Source organism: Musca vetustissima, unplaced genomic scaffold, assembly GCF_032173495.1.
Source record: "Musca vetustissima isolate MV318-11 ecotype Yass unplaced genomic scaffold, APGP_CSIRO_Mvet_v1 utg13007, whole genome shotgun sequence".
Lineage (NCBI taxonomy): Eukaryota > Metazoa > Arthropoda > Insecta > Diptera > Muscidae > Musca > Musca vetustissima.
This window is the reverse complement of record NW_026881886.1, coordinates 145,934-169,641: the sequence shown is the minus strand read 5'-3', so window position 1 is coordinate 169,641 and position 23,708 is coordinate 145,934. Positions and strand designations below refer to the sequence as shown.

At 30.8% G+C, this 23,708-nt stretch overlaps 2 protein-coding genes across 2 annotated transcripts; both read right to left on the bottom strand.

Annotated features, from left to right (window-relative positions):
• Nucleotides 1-1,633: 1,633 nt before the first annotated feature.
• LOC133327943 (sodium-coupled monocarboxylate transporter 2) lies at nucleotides 1,634-8,464 on the bottom strand. Its single transcript, XM_061536486.1, has 10 exons — nucleotides 8,250-8,464; nucleotides 4,352-4,511; nucleotides 4,171-4,288; nucleotides 4,015-4,082; nucleotides 3,789-3,940; nucleotides 3,582-3,722; nucleotides 3,402-3,510; nucleotides 2,288-2,662; nucleotides 2,063-2,220; nucleotides 1,634-1,994 (listed from the first exon to the last, which is right to left on the bottom strand). Exons 1-10 carry the CDS (start codon nucleotides 8,462-8,464, stop codon nucleotides 1,634-1,636), a joined length of 1,857 nt encoding a protein of 618 aa, XP_061392470.1.
• Nucleotides 8,465-15,661: 7,197 nt separating this feature from the next.
• LOC133327942 (sodium-coupled monocarboxylate transporter 2) lies at nucleotides 15,662-21,415 on the bottom strand. The gene is made up of 7 exons (XM_061536485.1): nucleotides 21,023-21,415; nucleotides 20,798-20,915; nucleotides 17,523-17,590; nucleotides 17,294-17,445; nucleotides 16,771-16,911; nucleotides 16,097-16,708; nucleotides 15,662-15,932 (listed from the first exon to the last, which is right to left on the bottom strand). The coding sequence occupies exons 1-7, from the start codon at nucleotides 21,413-21,415 to the stop codon at nucleotides 15,662-15,664; spliced, it is 1,755 nt and encodes a 584-aa protein (XP_061392469.1).
• Between the last annotated feature and the right edge of the window lie 2,293 nt (nucleotides 21,416-23,708).

The window sequence follows — 23,708 nt, the reverse complement described above, 5'->3', positions numbered from 1 at the left end:
CCAAAATAGGCGTGGATTTTTTAAAGAATATTTTTTCAAGTACCCCAAAATAGGCGTGGATTTTTTAAAGAATATTTTTTCAAGTACCCCAAAATAGGCGTGGATTTTTTAAAGAATATTTTTTCAAGTACCCCAAAATAGGCGTGGATTTTTTAAAGAATATTTTTTCAAGTACCCCAAAATAGGCGTGGATTTTTTAAAGAATATTTTTTCAAGTACCCCAAAATAGGCGTGGATTTTTTAAAGAATATTTTTTCAAGTACCCCAAAATAGGCGTGGATTTTTTAAAGAATATTTTTTCAAGTACCCCAAAATAGGCGTGGATTTTTTAAAGAATATTTTTTCAAGTACCCCAAAATAGGCGTGGATTTTTTAAAGAATATTTTTTCAAGTACCCCAAAATAGGCGTGGATTTTTTAAAGAATATTTTTTCAAGTACCCCAAAATAGGCGTGGATTTTTTAAAGAATATTTTTTCAAGTACCCCAAAATAGGCGTGGATTTTTTAAAGAATATTTTTTCAAGTACCCCAAAATAGGCGTGGATTTTTTAAAGAATATTTTTTCAAGTACCCCAAAATAGGCGTGGATTTTTTAAAGAATATTTTTTCAAGTACCCCAAAATAGGCGTGGATTTTTTAAAGAATATTTTTTCAAGTACCCCAAAATAGGCGTGGATTTTTTAAAGAATATTTTTTCAAGTACCCCAAAATAGGCGTGGATTTTTTAAAGAATATTTTTTCAAGTACCCCAAAATAGGCGTGGATTTTTTAAAGAATATTTTTTCAAGTACCCCAAAATAGGCGTGGATTTTTTAAAGAATATTTTTTCAAGTACCCCAAAATAGGCGTGGATTTTTTAAAGAATATTTTTTCAAGTACCCCAAAATAGGCGTGGATTTTTTAAAGAATATTTTTTCAAGTACCCCAAAATAGGCGTGGATTTTTTAAAGAATATTTTTTCAAGTACCCCAAAATAGGCGTGGATTTTTTAAAGAATATTTTTCAAGTTAGGCGTGGATTTTTTAAAGAATATTTTTCAGTACCCCAAAATAGGCGTGGATTTTTTAAAGAATATTTTTTCAAGTACCCCAAAATAGGCGTGGATTTTTTAAAGAATATTTTTTCAAGTACCCCAAAATAGGCGTGGATTTTTTAAAGAATATTTTTTCAAGTACCCCAAAATAGACGTGGATTTTTTAAAGAATATTTTTTCAAGTACCCCAAAATAGGCGTGGATTTTTTAAAGAATATTTTTTCAAGTACCCCAAAATAGGCGTGGAAGCTTGAGAACATAGTTTGTGAAACATCCAAATCGTCACCTGAGAATCCGTAAAAATGATCTTAGAAATTCACTCCTTTGATGATTGAAGAATATTCAATCGTATATTTTTCCGAAAATCAAAGCATACTTTAGGGGTTGTGTATTTGTTATTTAAGTGCCCACTTGGAATTGGAACTAATATTAATTAAATTATTAGTTCTAATTAATTGCACTGCACATTTTTATCGGGCTTAAATTGTTTCCGACCCAGCCGAAAACTAACAATTTTATTGAATAATTTTATCTAAACTATAATTACAATGCGATTCACATAATAGTTAATAATTGTTTTTATGCTAATGCCTAAGCAAATTATTGTTTCAAATTGCCATTAATTGGTGGATCTTCATGACCATCGGGTAACAGAATTGTGGTCGTTGCTGCGTTGCCATTTTCCGCTGGATGGGGCGCTTTCAGTGGTACACTTTCCATTTCTTTGGGTGATTTGGGTAAAAATCTCCATATAACTGGAGAATATAACTTCGGGTCATATTTTTCATCATCCTCCCGTTTCCATACATAGCTCAGGGCAACGGATGTAAAGACCAGCAAAACAAGACCCATCAATTTGTACCAATAGAAGGAAACTTCGAATATGGAAAAGGGGCGATTACTTTCAAAGGCAGTGGTGACTAAGGGCTTTTCCAAGGGTGGTGGTGGTTCGGTGACATTACTGGAAATTAAAAAAATATATTAGTTATATAGAGTTCTTATGATTTTTGTACAGAAATATATACTTACAAACTTTTAATCAATCCATGGAAACTGTAATCCTCGCATTGATCCAAAGTGGTGGGCAGCATTTCGTATTTCATTTCACCCGATTTGAAACGCATCTGGGCATTCACAATAATCCACAACATAACGGCCAAACTAACACCAATTCCGCTAAAGACACACTAAAGAAAATAGAAAAAAAATAAAATGGAACAATGTCCTCGAAGAATCCTTGTTCGTGGCCCTTACCTTTCCATTAACCCTTGGCACGAACATGCCCACCAAAAATACACCAATCACCGCACCATAACTAAGACTGGTAATGGTCACAATTGTCTGCAGAATGGAATTGAATTTTTGCACAATCAGACCTCCAAGGATGCAATAGCTGCCCATGGCCACCACAAAGATTTTCATAATGGCATTGGCCCGAGCATCAGTGTGTCGAATGAAGGGTTTAATATAATCGAAGTAGACCACGCCGGCTAGGGAATTCAAATTGGCTGACATGGTACTCAGCGCAGCGCTGAATACACAGGATATGAATACACCAGGCATACCCTTCAAATGGCCCATGATGTCCTGCACAAAGAACGGCATCATTTTGTCGGGCTTCTGAACGAGCTGGAAGTAAAAAAATTTACATAAGTTTTAGAAAAAACAAATTAAAAATATTTTTGTAAAAAAATGAAAAAAAAATATTTAAAAAAATTAAAAAAAATTGAAAAAATATTTAAAAAAAATTTTTGAAAACATATTTAAAAAAATTTTGAAAAATTATTAAAACAAATTAAAAAAAAATATTCTATAAAAAAATGTAAGCCTTGTTGGCTACTTGAAAAAAATTTCTTTAAAAAATCCAGGCCTTGGCAGCTTCAATGTGGTTTGAAAATTTCTTTAAAAAATCCACGCCTTGTTGACTACTTAAAAAAAATTCTTTAAAAAATCCATGCCTTGTTGGCTACTTGAAAAAATGATCTTTAAGAAATCCACGCTATGAAAAAAATATGCCTTAATAAATCTACGCCTTGTTGGCTACTTGAAAAAAATATTTTTTATAAAATCTACGCCTTGTTGGCTACATGAAAAAAATATTCTTTAAAAAATCTACGCCTTGTTGGCTACTTGAAAAAAAGTATTCTTTAAAAAATCTACGCCTTGTTGGCTACATGAAAAAAAATATTCTTTAAAAAATCCAAACCTTGTTGGCTACTTGAAAAAAAATTCTTTAAAAAATCCACATCTTGTTGGCTACTTGAAAAAATATTCGTTAAAAATCCACCCCATATAGTCCGTTAAAAATTTTTTTTGGTAAAAAATACACCTTAAAAATTATTTGAAAAAATCTCCAAGGTTAACTTACTCCAGCTTTAATGGGATCACATCCGGAATAACGGGCAAACATTACAATACCACTAAAGGCATTGAAACCCATTATGATAATCACACCGACACCCGTAAGGATCAAGGCTCTATATATAGAGAAAATTTGAGTATTAATAATGGCTCCATATTATGGATAAAGGCCCCTCATCTGTCATACCTTCGTGCATTTTCCATACTGGGCAGTGAGACAATTCGCTGAACACAACTTTGATTTAGACCAATATGACCCGTCCACAACAATATGCCGCCGGTGAAAAGTGAAATGACCGAATTTCGAACCCTTGGATCTAGACCATAACTGAAAATAGATTTTTTTTTATGAAATTTACCGCATACCAAAATAGGCCAATGCCAGATTTCTTACTAGAAATCCAAACGTCCACCTTCTTCGGCTAATTCGAAAACTTTACCCAGACCTCCAACTTTGATGGTACCCAGAATGCCCACCAAAACCACTGAGGTAACCATAATACCAGCTTGGACCACATCAGTCCAGACAACGGCTTTGATGCCACCCTAAAAATAAAACACACAAAAAGTAAATTTAAAAATAATATAAAATAGGTTAAGGGTCTTGAGATCCTACTCACCAACATTGTATAGAAAATACATATGGAACACACAATAGCATTAATCAGATGAATATTTATGCCCGTCACTGTAAATGAAAATAAATTTTAATCCAATTTTTTATTTTAATAAAAAAATCCGCTTTATTTTGAATTTAAAATTTATTTCCATTTTACCTTGCGAAAAGGCCAAGGCAGGTACAAAAATATACACGGGTAGCATCAAAAAGGCATTGAAAACAAAGGAGGCGGTAATTAATTTTCGGGTTCGCTTGTCAAAACGCATTTGAAGATACTGCAAAGAGAAATGAAGGTTTAGAGGGCTCGGGATATTTATAGAAATAGTTGAAATCCTCACCTCATAACAATTGGAAATATTGTTCTTATAGAATACAGGTATAATGATATAATTCAACGTGGGCACCACCAAAATCATCGCAACCACCATAAAGAAATATGAAAATCCAAAGGTATAGGTCTCGGCGGGTACTGACATGATGGCAATGCCGGAAAGTTGACTGAAATTCAAAATAAAAATGTAATAATTAAATTAAAATATTAGGAAATATGTCTAGATCTTCAATAGATAGATATGGTAAATGATAGACAATATTGTTACTAATACTCTAAGAAACATTTTTGTCTTTGGGGACCGAGTTTTTGAAAAATGTATTATTAATTATAAAATTTATTTACTTTTCAGAAGTGGTAATTTCTTCTGAAATACTAAGTTTGTGTATAAAGATACCAATGGAAAAAATGTTCTACATCAAATTTCACAATGGGTCACTGAACAACAGAAATCGGTAGATATAATACATAACCTTAAGAAGTAGGTTCGAATATTGATATGTTAACCAAAAAATGTTATGTATATTTGTTTTGATTAGCTATATTTGATACTAATTAACGCCCTCTACATTTCATTTTAGGATGTTGGTGTTAATGGAAAAATATTCTACACCAAAATTCATTATAGGTGACTGAACAACATATACCGGTAGATATAATACATAACCTTAAAAGGTAAGTTAGAATATTGATATGTAAAGGAAAATATGTTGAACGGTTTTTTGGTTACTTTCATTTGATATCATATAACGCCCTCTATATTTCATTTTAGGAGGTAAGTGACAATTGAAAAAAATTCTACACCAAAATTCACTATGGGTGACTGAACAACAGATACCGGTAGATACAATACATAACCTTAAAAAGAAAGTTGGAATATCGATGCGTAAACGAAATTATATTAATAGATTTTTTTACGTTAATTTCTTTTAATATCACATAACGACCTCTACTTTTCATTTTAGGAAATTGATGTTAATGGAAAAAATATTCTACACCAAAATTCACTATGGGTGACTGAACAACAGATACCGGTAAATATAATACATAACCTCAAAAATTAAGTTAGAATATTGATATGTAAATTAATATATATTAATATATTTTATTAGGTTAATTTAATTTAATACCACAAAACATCCTCTACATTTCATTTTAGGAGGTTGGTGTCAATGGAAAAAATATTCTACACCAAAATACACTATAGGCCACTGAACAACAGATATCGGTAGATATAATACATAACCATAAAAAGTAAGTTGGTATATTGATATGTAATCGAAAATATATATAAATAGCTTTTCTTGAGTTCATGTTGATTTTATGCCACTTTACGCCATCTATACATCATTTTAGGCGGATGGTATTAATGAAAAAATATTCTACACCAAATTAGGTGGTTGGTGTCAATGGAAAAACTATTCTTCATCGAATTTTAGTATAGGTCTCAGACCATAGGAATTCTTTACCTATTCCATATGTACTTCAAAAATCCCTTACAAATATACTACACAATCAATAATATTATTAATTGATTTTTCCTCTGGTAATTTCCTTTCATAACAAATTGTTCCATCTGTACTTCATTTTATGGTCATCTTGTCAATGGAAAAAATATTCTCCATAGAATTTCAATATAGGTTATTGACCAAAAGAAACCTGTACTTCAAAAAATGGCTTAAAATTATACTCTATAAACAAGAAAAATTGAATAGTTTTTTTAATGAGTTAATGAATTTCATATCAAATTACGACCTCTATAGTTCTTTTTAGAAAGTCGATGTCAATGGAAAAATTATTCTTCGTCGAATTTCACTATTGGTCATCGACTATGCGAAGTATATAGGTATAATATATATTCATCAAAAGTCGTTTACAATTTGTCGGAATAATGTAAAAAGTAATGTAATTATTATTTTAGATTACTTTAGTTTAATGTCCAATTGCGACCTCTATATTTCATTTTTGAGAGTTTATGCTAATGAGTAAAATGTTCTCCATAGAATTTAAATATAGGTCACTGACCCAATCAAATTGTATATATTATGAAAATCGGTTACAAATTGTCTATATAAACAGAATAATAATAATCGATTTTTTTTTGGTTTAAATTAGATTGTTGTCAATTTAAGTCATCTATACTTCATTTTAGAGAGTTCATGATAATGGGGAAAATATTCACCAGACAATTTCACTAGAGGTCACTGACCACATCATGTCTGTAGACATATTATATATACATCAAATATCGGTTACAAATTGACTATATAAACAACAAATATTATTTTATTTTTTCATGGTTAAATTTCATTTGTTGTCAAATTGCGCCATCTATACTTCACTTTAGAGAGTTGATGGTAATGAGAAAAAAGGTCCCCACAAATTTCACTGTAGGTCACTGACCACATCATGTCTCTAGATACAAATTGCCTATATTAACAAAAAAATATAAAATAAATGTTTTCTTAGATTAATGTAACTTCATGACACATTACGCCATCTATACATCATTTTGGAGAGTTGATGCAAATGAGAAAAATATTCTCCATAGAATTTCACCATATGTCTATGACTAAAAAAAATTGTAGATATAATTGAAATGCTTCAAAAGCCGTTTACAAATTGACTATATAAACAAAAAATATAAAATAATTTTTTCATGTGTTTTTTTACTTCAAGGCAAATTGCGCCATCTCTACTTCATTGTAGAGCGTTGATGGCAATGAGTAAAATGTCCGCCATAAAAATTCACTAAAGGCCATTGACCAAATGAAATTTGCAGGTATAATTGAAATGATTTAAAACCCGGTTACAAATTGTTACGAATAAAAAATATAAAATATATTTTTTCGTGTGTTATTTAGATTCATGCAAATTAGGCCATATATTCTTCATTTTAGGGCGTTGATGGCAATGAGTAAAATGTTCTCCATAGAATTTCACTATAGGTCACCGACCAAATCAAATTTGTAAATGCAATTAAAATGCTTCAAAAATCGTTTATAAATTGTCTATATAAACAATAAAATATTTATCGATTTTTCTGGGGTTAATTTCGTTTGTTGCCAAATTGCGACATCTATACTTCATTTCACAAGATTGATGTTAATGAGAAAAATATTCTCTATAGAATTTCACGATAGGTCACCGACCAATAAAAATGTGTAGATATAATGGATATCAACGAAAATATCGTTTAAAATATCATATCAAAACAAAAAATGCTTCTTTACATTTTCGTTGCTAATTTCATACATTGCATGAGTGCGCCATCTATACTTCATTTTAGAGGAACGATATCAAAGGGAAATTTATTCTATATTAAATTTCACAATAGGTCACTGAACAAATGAAATATGTATATGTGCTATATATCATCAAAAATTAGTTTAAAGTTGTCATTTTTCTATTCGTTTTTTTGCTATTAATATTAAGTGCGATCAATTTTTTGGGAGAATACTTCGTTTTAGATGCATGACCCCAAGGAGCAATATATTCTACATCAAATTTCACTGTTTCACTCTTGAGAAATGGAGACTGTATATATGTTATATATCATCAAAAACGGCACTTTCAAATCGGGTATAATAATAAGAAAAAAAAACTATTTTTAATTTTGATTTTTTCGTTTTTTTGGCCCAAAAGACCCCTAAAATGACGAGTTAGAGGGTTATTGTGTTCCACAAAAATATTCCTTGTAATGTTGAGATTACATTTGCTCTTTATAGCCTTAAGCAAAAATGTGTGTATATAGAGATAAATGAGAATTATGCTGATGCGCAAATCAATGTCATTCGAATCCTTTCGGAAATATGAAAATCGATCGAATCGAATTTATGTTTTCTTAATTAAATTTAAAATTCGAAATTATGTGATTATTGGATCCATTACATATCACTTCTTACCTTGCCACCAATGATATGGCAATCGGTATGGTCTTCATTTGCTTACTGCCCATTAAATATTCATCGGTTGTATTTTTCGATTTCGAAAAGAATCCAAAATAGACACCAATACCGGCAGATGTCAACAGCATTATAACGAACACGATATAATCGGTGACACCAAAGGTGAAACTTTTTGCAGCCTCAGCGGCAGCGGAATTTTCAATTAAAGTCATGGCTGAGATATATAATTGAATTCAAATATTTAACGTATTCTTAAGATTCTTTCAACACCTTATTCAAATTCGAATAGTTCACATTTCTTTAGTTCGAATTAATAATAGTTCACTTCGCGACCGTCTGGACTTTACAAAGGTCCACAATTAAATGTGACTTTCCACGGCGTAGAACAGTAGTTCGATGGAGGAGTGCTGCTCAAGTCAAAGATAATGATGAAATGCTATTTCCGACACCTAAAATCTTATCGGCAAAAATGGTCCATGTATGTCTTCACTTCTTCTGAGAGGAGACAGCAATAACATGAAGGAGGTAACCGAGGTGCTGCTGGCGTCATATTAAATCGTAGAGATTTTTCCAACACTTTTTATGATTGTCTATATTTAATAAAAAATAAAATTACACCCGCTTATCTCTGTCGGATCCTGACATTTTAATTGCATGTTAAAGACATTCACTGGTTATTTTTCACGCACAGTCGACAGCTTTTTTTCAATTCAAAGAAAACGGTTTTCATTATCTGAAATTTTAAATTAAATAAAAAATTGTAGCGGATTTGAGAATAGTTTTTTTTTTTTTTCATAAAAATTAAAAAAATGTTTTTTGTTAAATAAATTTTAAACTGAGTTAAATCCAAATAAGACCGGATTGTTCTGAAACAAACTCAACTCTTATTTGGTCCGCGAAGTTAGCTCTAAATATCGCAGTCTTTTGGTCTGGGCCAAGAGCGAACAAATTTCCAGCTCATAATTCCCTGGTTTTAAAGGCAAAGAAAAAAGCAAAAACAAAGACAAAAATGTTCTCCATCAAATTTGACCCCAAGGAAATTCGTAGAAAATCGTTGACAATTTTATTTCAATTGTGATGTATAAGAAAAACGAATTTTTTGAGTAATTTCCGTTTGACACCAAACGCTCCTACATTTCGTTATACAGTAGATATCGGATATAAGAAACTCAAAAAAAGCCGGAGATTTCTTTCTTATATGCGTTTTTTCTTATATGGAATTATCGGATATAAGAAAGTATAAGCTCGGTGTTTTTGATAATCCTTCTTATATGCGATTTTTTTTTTATATGAGATGTGCTTATATCCGATATCTACTGTAGGAGTTTTGAGTCAAGAGAAAAAATATTCTTTATAAAATTTGACTATAGGTCGCTGACCAAAGGAACTATATATGTATACTAATTATCGTTCAAAAATCGGTTTCCATGTGGCTGGAAACAGAAAAAGTTGATATTCTGTTCTCAATTTTATTTGAAATCTAACTGCTCCCTCTAGACTTCATTGTAGGAAGTTAAGGTCAATGGAAAAAATACTCTTACTACTAAATACTTTTTGTTACATCGAATTACGCCCCTACATTTCATTATGGGAGGTTGGTACCAATGGAAAAATTGTTCTCCATTAAATTCCACTACGGATCATCGAAATGTGTATGTATAATATATATCTTGCAAAATCCGGTTACAATTTGGATATATATGCAAACATTTATAAATTAATTTGTCTTGGATATACTCAATTTGATAAGTAAATTGCGCCATCTACATTTCATTATATGAGGTTGGTGCCAATGGGAAAAATATTCCCCACAAAATTTCACTATACGCCACCGACAAAAAGCAATCTGTAGGTATCATATATATCGTTTAAAAATCGTTTATAATGTGACTGAATGAAAGGAAAAATATTATTTGATTTTCTGTTCTTATTTCTATTTCAGATCAAATTCCGCCCTCTATATTTCAATGTATGAAGTTGCTTCCAATGGAAAAAATATTCTTCATGAAATTTTATTATAGGTCACTGACAAAAACAAAGTTGTAGTTTATCATTGGTTGGTGCCAAAGAGAAAAATATTTCCCCTAAAACTTCACTATAGGTCACCGATAAAAATAAATCGGTAGGAAAAATATTAATCATTCAAAAATCGGTTACAATGTGGCCGTTAAAACAGAAAACGTTAATTTATTTTCTGAGGCTAATCTTATTAATTGCGCCCCCTATACTTCAATGTTGGGTGTTGATGCCAATGGAAAAAATATTATCCATCAAATTTCACTATATATCTCGGGCTATATTAAATCTATAGGTATAATATATACCGTTCAAAAATCGTTCAAAAAAGTGGGTTTTAAACGGAAAACGTAATAATTTAATTTCTCGGTTTAATTTTACTTTATGCCAATTGCGCCTTCTTTATTTTAATGTAGAGTATTGATGCCAATGGAAAAATAATTCTCCATCGATTTTCACTATAGGTTACGGACAAAATAAAATATAATAATATATATCGTTCAAAAATCGATTACATTGTGGTTTTATACACAGAAAAATATTAATGAAATTTTCTTGCTTAGATTTCATTATATGTCAAATTTTGACCCCTATATTTCATTGTAAGAAGTTGGTACCAATGGAAAAAATATTCTCCATTAAATTTCACTATCGGTCACAGACAAACAGAAATCTATAGGTCTATTATATGACATTCAAAAATGGGTTACAATACGAACGCATAAAAACAAAACATATCCATTGATTTTGTGTATTTAATTTCATTTGATACTAATTTGCGCCATCTATACTTCAGTGTATGAAGTTGATACCAATAGAAAAAATATTCTGCATCAAATTTTACTATAGGTCACAGACCAAATGAAATCTGTAGGTCTAATATATGCCATTCAAAAATCGATTATAATATGGTCATTTCAACAGATCACAATTTAATTAATTTTCTGACGTTTATGTTATTTGATGCCATATTGCGCCCTCTATACTTCAGTGTATGAAGTTGATACCAATAGAAAAAATATTCTGCATAAAATTTTACTATAGGTCACAGACCAAATGAAATCTGTAGGTCTAATATATGTCATTCAAAAATCGATTATAATATGGTCGTTTCAACAGGAGATTTATTTAATTAATTTTCTGACGTTAATGTTATTTGATGCCATATTGCGCTCTCTATCCTTCAGTGTATGAAGTTGGTATCAAAGGAAAAAATATTCTGCATAAAATTTCACTATAGGTCACAGACAAAATTAATTCTGTATGTCCAATATATGTCATTCAAAAATCGGTAACAATGTGACTGCATAACATCGTAATTATGTTTTTTTTAGGTTATACTCATTAGATGCCCAGTTGCACCCTCTATACTTCATTGTTGGAAGTTGTGATCAAAGGTAAAAATACTCTCCATCAAATTTCACTATGGGTCTCAAACCGAATGAAATCAGTATATGTATTATATATACTTTAAAAATCGTTAATAAATTGTATGCTTAAAGAAGAAAATATAAATGGATTTTAGTTGTGAAATCATCAATAAATGACAAATTGCGCCACCTACTCTTCATTATAGGAGATTGGTGACAATAAAAAAATATTCTCTATCAAATTTGGCTATAGGTCATGGTGAAAATTTAATATGCACCTATAATGTATATCGTTCAAAAATCGGCAACAATTTGATAACATAAAAGGTTAAGTTCTCAATTAATTTTCTTAGGTAATACTCTTATGCCCAGTTGCGCCCTCTATACTTCATTGTAGAAAGTTGTGATAAAAGGAAAAAATATTCTCCATAAAATTTCACTATGGGCCTCAAACCGAAAGATATCAGTATATATATCATATATACTTTAAAAATCGTTAATAAATTGTATGCTTAAAGAAGAAAATATGAATGGTTTTTTCTTAAGAAAATGTTACAAGATGCCAAATTGCGCCCTCTACCCTTCATTATAGGAGGTTGGTGACAATGGAAAAAATATTCTCCATCAAATTTGGCTATAGGTCATGGTGAAAATTTAATATGCACCTATAATGTATATCGTTCAAAAATCGGCAACAATTTGATTCCCTAAAAGGTTAACTTCTCAATTAATTTTCTTAGGTAATAATTTTATGCCCAGTTGCGCCCTCTATACTTCATTGTAGGAAGTTGTGATCAAAGGAAAACATATTCTCCATAAAATATGGGCTTCACTATGGGCTTCAAACCGAAAGATATCAGTATATGTATCATATATACTTTAAAAATCGTTAATAAATTGTATGCTTAAAGAAGAAAATATGAATGGGTTTTTCTTAAGAAAATTTTACAAGATGCCAAATAGGAGGTTGGTGACAATGGAAAAAATATTCCCCATCAAATTTCACTACAGGACACCGACAAAAATGAGAATGTAGGTATAATATATATCCCTCAAAAATTCCTCACCATGTGACTGCATAAAAAACAAAAATAGTAGATTTTGTGCGGTTAATTTCATTTCGTTTCAAATTGCGCCATCTATATTTCGATTAACCTTTACGATAATTAGATATACTATTAGATGATGTTTTTTCAATATTAAGAGGTCACCTCGGAAGAACTATGGAAATACCATGCATTCCTGGCCATAAAGACCACAAAGTGGGAAATCATTGATATGAAGCATTTATAACCTATCAAAGTTGTAGGGTATCATATGAACGACCCAGCCTTACTTTTTCATCAGCGAAAAACAGTATTATTCAAGAAATATATAATCTGCCTGAAATATGATCTACTAGGATTTACATTTATGGCCGTGAATTGCTATATTTGTGTACTTCATTATTTTTTCTGAACTTTTTTTCATATTTATCTCAATGCCAGCGACAAGGTGCTGGCAGGTTCACAAACTTTCTAATCCTTTATTAAATAAGAACTCGAATTATTTACATACTCACACACCCATAGGGCATGCATACACATATAAATAATAGCCATAAAAATGTTTAAGTCGATAAAGAGTTCATAGCCCATTTGTCGTTCACACATCAGAATTGAGATGCTGTTATAGTTACGAAAATGTTCCATCAGAGATGAGACAGAGAGTGTGGGTATGTATGTATGTTCGTTTCATATTAAAAAATTACGCTTGATTAAAATTTAATTGGTAAAAAAAAAATTATACATGTGTAATCCTATTTTTATTTTTAGAAGGATGAGTCAGGAAAAAAGCCCGACCTGATCAGTAATCTTTAATTTTTCTCATTTACTGTTATAATTTGTCAGAAATTGTGTTTTAATATTTATTAAAGTATTGTTGATTTCAATTTAATTTAAATTCAGCAAAGCTGAATCAAGAACGAAGAGAATTGAATTTATGTGAAATGATTGATTAATTATAAAATATTCAATTCAGCTACATAAAATTGAAAATTTTCAAGAAAAATTATTATTTACTCAGATCATAGCGAAAAATATTATCAAAGAAAGTAATTCAGCTAAGCTGAATTGGATTTTTCTTTCATTTGACTTTGCTGCATAACTATTTTCAAATAGAAAATGCAATTCAGCTATGAAGAATTACGAGAATTTTTAATTCAGCTGGTTAAAATCAAAGATTAATTATAAAATATCCAATTCAGCCACCAAAAATGGATATTTTATAATTAATCTTTGATTTTAACTCAGCTACCAAAAATTTCCACAGCAAATTTGCATTTTTCTTCGTTTTCTGCCTATTCAGCTGAGCTGAATTTAATTTTTTCTTCAATTCAGTTATATTATTGTTATAAATTTTACAATAAGTTTCGTTTTTCATCTATTTTTATCAATTCAGCTGCATTTATGAATTTTTAGCGTCGTTGAATTTCGTTTTTTCTCCAATTCAGCTGTGCAAAATTTTAATTTCTATGGAATATTGGCATTTTTCTTCATTTTTGTCTGTTCAGCTGAGCTGAATGTGATTTTTTCTTCAATTCAGCTGAGGAAAATTTTTATTTCTATAGTATATTAGCAATTTTTATTTTTTTTAATTCAGCTGAGCTGAATTTGATTTTTCCTTCAATTCAGCTATGTTATTGTTAAAAAAATTTACACTAAGTTTCGTTTTTCTTCTATTCAGCTGTGAAAAACGCCTATATCTATAGAATTTTTCATCATTTTTGCCAATTCAACTGTCCTGAATATATACTATTGTTGCATTTTTGAATTTTTAGCTTCGGTGAATTTCATTCAGCTGTGCGAAATTTCATTTCTAGGGAATATTGGTATTTTTCTCCTTTTTGTCTATTCAGCTGAGCTGAATGTGAATTTTTCTTCAATTCAGCTATGTTTTTGTTTTACGTTTTGTGCTGAATTTCGCTTTCGTTCTATTCAGCTGTGAAGTACCCCATTTTTCTGTAGTATATTTGCAGTTTTCATCACTTTTTGTGCTGAGTTTGAATTTTTCTTCAATTCAGCTATGTTATTGTTAATAATTTTGCACTAAGTTTCGATTTTCTTCTATTCAGCTGTGTAGAATGCCTATTTCTATAGTATATTTGCATTTTTCTTCGCTTTTTTGTCAATTCAGCTGTGCTGAATTTGAATTTTTCTTCAATTCAGCTATGTTATTGTTAAGAATTTTGCACTAAGTTTCGATTTTCTTCTATTCAGCTGTGTAGAATGCCTATTTTTATAGTATATTTGCATTTTTTCCACTTTTTTGTCAATTCAGCTGTGCTGAATTGGATTTTTTCTTCAATTTAACCAGGTTTTTGTAACGAAATTTTAAATTTAGAGGGTTAAATCCTGTTTTATATTACCGTTACTTTATCAATCAAATTTTTTGTCGGAAATCCTTTAATGCCTTAATGAAAAAAATTCTCGCGAAATTTCTCACTTAAATGTACGAAAAATTTCCCCCACCCTCCCCAATAAATATTTAAATAAATATTAAAATAGATAAACGTTTTTTTTTACTTCTTTAGGGACCTGTGAACAACCTTGATCTTTGTTGACTGATATCTGACAGATATCACCCGTGATTTATGATCCAAGAAAATTTTCCCTCCCTAACATAATTTTTATTAGGTTAAGGTGCAATAAAATCAGAACGCCCCGTTTCGTTTAGTTCTACATTGTATTTATTGTTGTTGTCATTGTTTTAAAATTAACACACATTTTCATCCGTGCACACACACATACATAAAGAGATGGGGACGACCGAAATGTACATAGTACATACAGACATATAAATAAAAGTTAAATATATAAATAGTACAAATAAACAGACGATGATGTGCTATTATTACGATTACAGTTATTTTGTGTGTGCTATAATTACTATTATTATTATATAATAGGAAACATTCGTTATCTATGTTTATTGTTATTAAGTTTGTTGTTCGTGGATTGCTTTTGAGGTTATCTATTTTTCGATTTATGATTTCGTTTTTGTTGTGATAACTTCCAACACCTCCTCGGTGTTGGCCATTTCGTATTTGGCAAACGGCTGAATGATTGGCGACAATAATTTCACATCGAATTTGGCACCCTTCTCCGGCTCCAAAATATAGCTGAGAGGTATGCCGACCGCGAACACAACAATGGCGCCCAACGTCACATACCAGTTGAAGGATAAATCGAGTATATTGAAACCTTTCTCGGGGTCGATGCTATCGAATGTTTGTTGATAGGTTGACATGTTGGAGCTGAAAGATAGGGAGAATATGGCAACAGGTTCCAATGAACTATTTTTGAAGAGTATTTTTGTAGGTGTGGATTTATTTTTTTAAAGGTCTTCAATTTTTTTTTTAATAATTTTCCGATACGTGAATTGATTAGGGTAACCAAATAATAGCCATTTCCTACATACCTGGTCATATTAAGAGCAGGACATGCCTCCACCGAGCTTGGTAGTGTTGCATATTGGTTTCTACCCTGCGAGGCACCGACAACATAGATCATTACCACCATACTGGCAACTACCGACCAGAAAGCAGCACGTCCATGGGCCTTTGGCACCAACATACCCAACATAAATACCCCAAAGACAGAACCGAATGTTACACCACCAATCGAATAGACAACTTGTAAAATCGATGAGAATTTTTCGACCACCGTACCGGCGACGATGCAATAGATGCCGCAGAAGAGAACGAAAGCTTTCATTGTCAAATTGGCACGACGTTCGGTGTGTTTAATGTGCGGTTTAATATAATCGAAATAGACAACACCGGCCAGTGAATTCATACCCGCCGACATGGTACTCAAAGCGGCACTGAAGACACAGGAAATAAATACGCCGGGCATACCCTTCAGATGGCCGACAACATCCTGCACAAAGAAGGGCATTAGTTTATCGGCTTTGCTAACGAAGCCGGCGGCCAAGGGATCACAGTCATGATAGCGGGCATACATCACAATGCCGGTGAAGCAATTGAAGAACATGATCATGACAAAGCCCACGCCGAATATCATTAGGGATCTGAATAGGAAATCGATTTTTAATTTTTAATAAATTTTGGCTAAGAATTTTTCGCCACTTACCTTCTGGCATGCTTCAGGGTAGGCAGGGAGACAATACGTTGTACACAACTCTGATTGAGACCGACATATGATGACCACATTACCGTGGAGGATATGAAATTATTCCAGAATGTTGAACGTGTTGTGGCATCGAATTCGAAACTTTAAGAGAAACAAGAAAAAGGTTAGGTTTGAAAAGATATTTTTTTTTTAATTGCCAATAAAAGTTGGGCAATCTCATTCCTGCAGCTCGTTTCGGTAAGCTCTAAAAGCGGTACTAGGTTATTCATATAGTTCCATAGTTCATTTCAGTTCAATCGTTCATTGCTAGGCTACAGTTTATTCGTTAAATGAACGGGAAAATCTAAATGAACGATTGCATTAAAAGGAACTAGTCGAAAGAAAGCAAATTCGAAGGGACTAGAGCAAAGGAACTAGATGAACGAAAGAAACGGACCTAGTTCCTAGTTCATTACTTTTGTGGAATAGTTTATTTGAACCCCTTTACGGTACGGAAAGACTTATCTCTTGGCTTCATACTTACTTAACATTCATCCGACCACCATCTGCTGCAATGCGGAAAACTTCTCCTATACCTCCGACTTTACTGGCACCCAAAAGTCCCACCAAAGTTACAGAGACAACCATAATGGCAGCTTGAACCACATCGGTCCAAACGACAGCTTTAATACCACCCTGTAAACAAATTAAATTGGAATTGAAGGTTATTTTCCGATATTAAAAGAATGTAGGTCATTTTTATTTATACTTACAAACATGGTATAGAAGACACAGATGGCACAGACCACACCATTGATCAAATGGATGTTTAGACCAGTAACTGGAAGGTAAAAAAATATTAATTAAAAACATTGAATATTTTGAAATGGAGCAATATAGCAGTGGATAGGTTCCAGGCTTTAAATCAGAAACATCTCTTTAAGTGATCAAAAGAAACACATGAGGGTAGGAAGATTGGAATTCCAGGCGTTTGGCGCCATCTAGACAAAATTGGCAACACTAAATAAGCAAGGACCTCAACCATAGCTCATAAAATTCATCCATGTATTGATGATAGTCTACGAAAGAGGGCAGCCCCACTCATCTGTGTTTGAACTACTGGTAAAAGGGTCTTTGCTAATTTTGTCTTGTAGTGTTCTCCGATAGATGTAATGAAACTAGTTTTAATATTCAACGCGGCATTGTTGCTAGGCCACGACAGAGGGCAGCCCCTACATCATTTGTGGTTGATGACAGAAGAACTACTGGTAAAAGCGTCTGTTCCAATTTTAGAAGTTTTCTCTTATAGATGTCACTAAACTAGTATATTGTATTAATCGCGGCGTTGTTGCTAGGCTACGACAGAGGGCATCCACCCCATCATCTGCGGTTAATGGCAGAAAAGTGTCTTTGCTAATTTTGTCTTTAAGTGTTCTCCGATAGAGGTCATCAAAGTAAAGAAGTGTTGAGCGTCATTTTAATTATTTTGATTAATTTTGTACTTTTTTTCGAATTGGTCCTAACTTCTTCAAAAATCTTTCAAATTAGGGGTGAGCCGCTAAAAGTGGAAATATTCTCCATTAAATTCTACTAAAAATTATCTAATATCAAAAATCGATAGCTCTAATAATTATCATAGCAAAATCGATAACAATATGAGCCATATAATCGAAAGTGAATTTAATGATTAATTTTGTACTTTTTCGAATTGGTACTAATTTCTCCAAAAATCTTTCACATTAGAGGTAAGACTCTAAAGGGGAAAATGTTCTCCATTAAGTTCTACTAATATCAGAAATCGATAGCTGTAATAATTTTCATAGAAAATCGATAACAATATGGGCTATATAATCGAAAATGCATTTAATGATTAATTTTGTACTTTTTTCGAATTGGTACTAATTTCTCCAAAGATCTTTCACATTAGAGGTGAGACTCTAAAGGTGGAAATTTTCTCCATTAAATTCTACTAAAAGTCATGTAACAACATAAATCGATAGCTATAGTAATTATCATAGAAAAATCGATAACAATTTAAAATATATTTTTGAAATTATTTAATTTTATTTTTTTTTCGAAACGGTCACAAATTCTTCCCAAAATTTTCACTTTTGGTAGTGGTTGCTAAGGGGAGAAATATTCTCCGTCAAAATTCATTTAATTCGCCGAACAAAAGAAATCGATATATAAAATAATTAGAATAGACAAATCGTTAGCAATTTGAGATTTATTATCGATATACTTATTTATTGGTTATTTTTGCACTATTTTCGATTTTATTCCGTTTTTACCTGAAATCTTTTACTTTAGGTGAAAGATACTGAAGAAGAAAATATTGTCCATAAAATTTTACTAAAAGTCACCGAACAAAATAAATCGATATATAAAATATTTACTATAGAAAAATCGATAACAATTTGAGGTTTGTGTAGTTTATAATCACATTTAATGGTTATTTCAAACTATTTTTGAATTGATCCCGATTTCTCCTACAAATCTTTCACTTTTGATGGAAGACAATAAATGAGGAAATATTCTCCGTCGAATTTCTCCATCGAACTAGTCACCGAATAAAAGAAATCGATAAATATAATATTTATTGGTGAAAAATCGTTAAGAAATCGAGAATTATAATTAATAAATTTATTAATGGTTACTTTCAAATTATTTTCGATTTGAACACGATTTCTCATGAATTTTTTCACTTTAGGTGAATGATATTGAATGAGGACAATATTCTCCATCGAATTCCACTATAAGTCCCCGAATAAAAGTAAAAAATCGGTAATAAATTGTAATTATTTAATTGTTCTTTTCGCACTTTTTTCTAATTGATCCCGATTTCTCCTGAAATTTTTCACTTTAGGTGATTGACACCAAAGAGAAAAATATTCTGCATAAAATTTCACTATAAGTCACCAAAAAATAGAAATCGATAAATATTTTATTTAGGGATGAAAAATCGGTAACAATTTGAGATATATAAGCGATAAATTCATTTAATGGTTATTTTCGTATTTTTTTCGAATTGACCCCAATTTTTCCTGAAATTTTTCACATTAGGTGAATAACACTAAGAAGTAAAATATTCTGCATAAAATTTTACTATTAGTAACTGAACAAAAGAAATCGATATATAAAATATTTCATATAGAAAAATCGGTAACATTGTGAGATGTATAATCGATAAACGAATGTAATGGTTATTTTCAGACTATTTTCGAATTGATGCCAATTCCTACAATTTTTTTCACTTTAGGTAAATGATACTAAAGAGACAAATATTCTGTACAAAATTTCACTATTAGTTACCGAATTAAAGAAATCGATAAATATAATAGTTAGCACTGAAAATCGGCAATAAATTGAGATATATTAACAATAAACTTTTTTAAAGGTTATTTTCGCACTTTTTTTTTGAATTGGTCCCGATTTCTCATAATTTTTTTCACTTTAGGTGAATGACACTAAAGAAGAAAATATTCTGCATCGAATTTCATTATAAGTTATTGAATAAATTTTATCGATATATAAAACATTTAATATAGAAAAATAGATATTTTGAGATATATAATCGATAAAAATTATTTTTTGCTGATTTTTGCATTTTTTTTGAATTGATCCCGATTTCTGCAAAAATCTTTCACTTTAGATAAATGGTACTAAAGAGAAAAATAATTTGCATAAAATTTCACTATTAATCGCTGAACAAAAGAAATCGATAAATATAATATTTAGCGCTGAAAAATCGTTAATAAATTGTGATATATTATCGATATAAATATTTAATGGTTATTTTCGAACTTTTTCGAATTGATGTCAATTTCTCCTACATGTTTTCATTTTAGTTGGATGACACTGAAGAAAAAAATATTCCGCATAAAAATTCAATAGAAGTTGCCGAATAAAAGAAATCGATAAATATAATATTTAGTATAGAAAAATCGATTACATTTTTAGATATATAATCGATAAAATTATGAATGAATGGTTTTTTTTTGTTTTTAAGTCGTTGGCGGTATTGAATTTTATCTGGAACCAAACTTACCCTGAGAAAATGCCAAGGCGGGAATAAAAATAAAAACCGGCATCATCAGGAACAATGTACTCATAAAGGCAATGGTTTGTATTTCACGTGTCTTGCGATTGAAACGGACTTCCAAATACTGTGAAAAGAAAATTTGGTTTTTTTCACATTAAGGACACAATTTGAATTATTCTATTTTTATTTATTTTTTGATATATTTTTAATTTTTATTGCCTTTATCCTCACCTCATAACAATTGGATATATTATTATTGTAGAACACCGGAATGACAACCCATATTAAAATCGGTATAATCACCACCATTGAGACCACATTGAAAAACCAATTAATACCATAGCTATACATTTCCGCAGGTATTGTCATAATCGATATACCCGATAACTGACTGGCCACCAGCGATATGGCTATGGGTAGAGTTTTCATTTGTTTACCACCATGCAGATATTCTTCGGTGGTCTCTTCGCCCTTGGAAAAGAAACCGAAATAGACGCCGATACCGGCGGAGATGCACAACATAAATACGAATACGCTGTAATCGAAGGAATTGAATACAAATTGGCTAATATCACTGGCGATGCCACCACCATCGGTGGCATTTAATGCATCCAAAGTGGCCATTGTTGAGCTGAGGATATTGGTGGCAGACATGTGGTGAGAGATTCGGATTTAATTTTTTCGAAATTATTTTTTTTATTTTTATTTCCACTTTTATTCAATTGCACATGCTATTGGGATTTTGTTATTATTTATTTATTTTTCGTTGGGATCCCAGTTTATTTTCCTTTAGGGATCCACTTTTCCTTTATTTTTTTTTTCAATTTCACAAATAATTTTTTTCCTTTTTAAATTTTGTTGATCGTTAATTTGACACTTCAATCACGTTTTCCAATTTTAAAATGTTTCCTCATCACAAATATCGAGGGGTTTTTATAAATTTTTCATTTTGGAGGGCAGAACCTTTATTGAGATTTCCGATGCTGGCGTCAACGTTGGCGGCGACGTCGCTTCATCCATTATCAGGAATAATAACTTACTTAAAATTGGCGTTTATTTACATTTGTTGTTGTTGCTCTTATTCTTAATATTTAGGAAAATTCTTATGAGCGGAGACAAACTTTTTTGTGATTTCTATATATAAACACACACACATACATATATATTAATATAAAAGAGTACGCGTGTCTGTCTGTATTGTAAACATAAAATACTTTTAATGACTATAATTAAATGATATTGATGTTATCGGTTGAAACAGGTAGAAGGAGGTGGGGGAGGACAGTTGAAACAGTTAAAAGTTATAAAATAAAAAATTCAAAATTAAAAATAAAAATTAGGTGTGGAGGTTATACTTCCAAGATAGTGTTAAATATTTTTTTTTATTATTTTCTTAAAAAGTCTTTTATGATTTTTGCAAATGATTATTGTTCTCACATATACCATACCCAAAAATGTTGCTGACTTTTTATTGCCCTACATTAATACTACAAAGTTTTGATGTTCGGTGACCCATAATGAAATTCGATGGAGAATATTTTATCCATTGACATCAAAAAGCTAATATGACATATTGATGGAGGTTTTGAAACTTTATTGGAAGAAGAAAGAAATTGATTTAAAAAAAAAAATTAAATTAAATTAATAAAAGTAAATATTTTGAATAATTTTTAAAATGTATATATTATATATACACATTTCTCTTGTTCGGTGACATATAGTGAAATTTTATGGAGAATATTTTCTTCCTTTATATCACCTCTCCCGCACGAACTGTTCTTCGAAAATTCGACAGATTTTAAGATTAATACGAAATTTCCCAAAATTAAGTGAATTTATTTTTATATATCTTTTTTAAAAGTGGATTTTTAATAATATGTGTTATATATACAGATTTCGATTGTTCGGCGAACCATAATGAAATTCGATGGAGAATATTTTAGCCATTGACATCAAGCCGCTAACATGAAAGAATGAGGGAGAATTTGTAACATTATTGTAACGAGGAATAAATTAATTATTTAAATATGAAATTTTAATGAAACCTAATATTGTGAATGATTTTTAGAAGATATATATTATACATACAAATTGTGGGTGTTCGGTAACCTCTATGGAAATTTTGTGCAGAATATTTTCTTCCTTGACATCACCTCTCCAACACGAAGTGTTCTTCGAAAACTCGGCACATATTTAAAAAAAAACGAGATTTTCCCATTAAAGTGAATTTATTTATATATCATATTTTGTCAGTGGATTTTTAATAATATGTGTTATATATACAGATTTCGATTGTTCGGCGAACCATAATGAAATTCGATGGAGAATATTTTATCCGTTGACATCAAGCCGCTAGCATGAAATATTAAGGGAGAATTTGTAACATTATTGTAACGAGGAATAAATTAATTATTTAAATATGTAATTTTAATGAAACCTAATATTGTGAATGATTTTTAGAAGATATATATTATACATACAAATTGTGGGTGTTCGGTAACCTCTATGGAAATTTTGTGCAGAATATTTTCTTCCTTGACATCACCTCTCCAACACGAAGTGTTCTTCGAAAATTCGGCACATATTCAGAAAAAACAACATTTTCCCAATAAAGTGAAATTATTTTTATATATCACTTTTAAAAGTGGATTTTTAATAGCATGTGTTATATATACAGATTTTGATGATTCGGTGACCCATAATGAAATTCGATGGAGAATATTTTTTCCATTGACATCAAGCCGCTAACATGTAATATTGAGGGAGAATTTGTATCATTATTGGATCGAGGAGTATATTAATTAATTAAAAATGTAATTTTAATGAAACCAAATATTGTGAATGATTTTTTAGGATATATATTATATATACAAATTTTGAATGTTTCGTAACCTATATGGAAATTTTGTGTAGAATA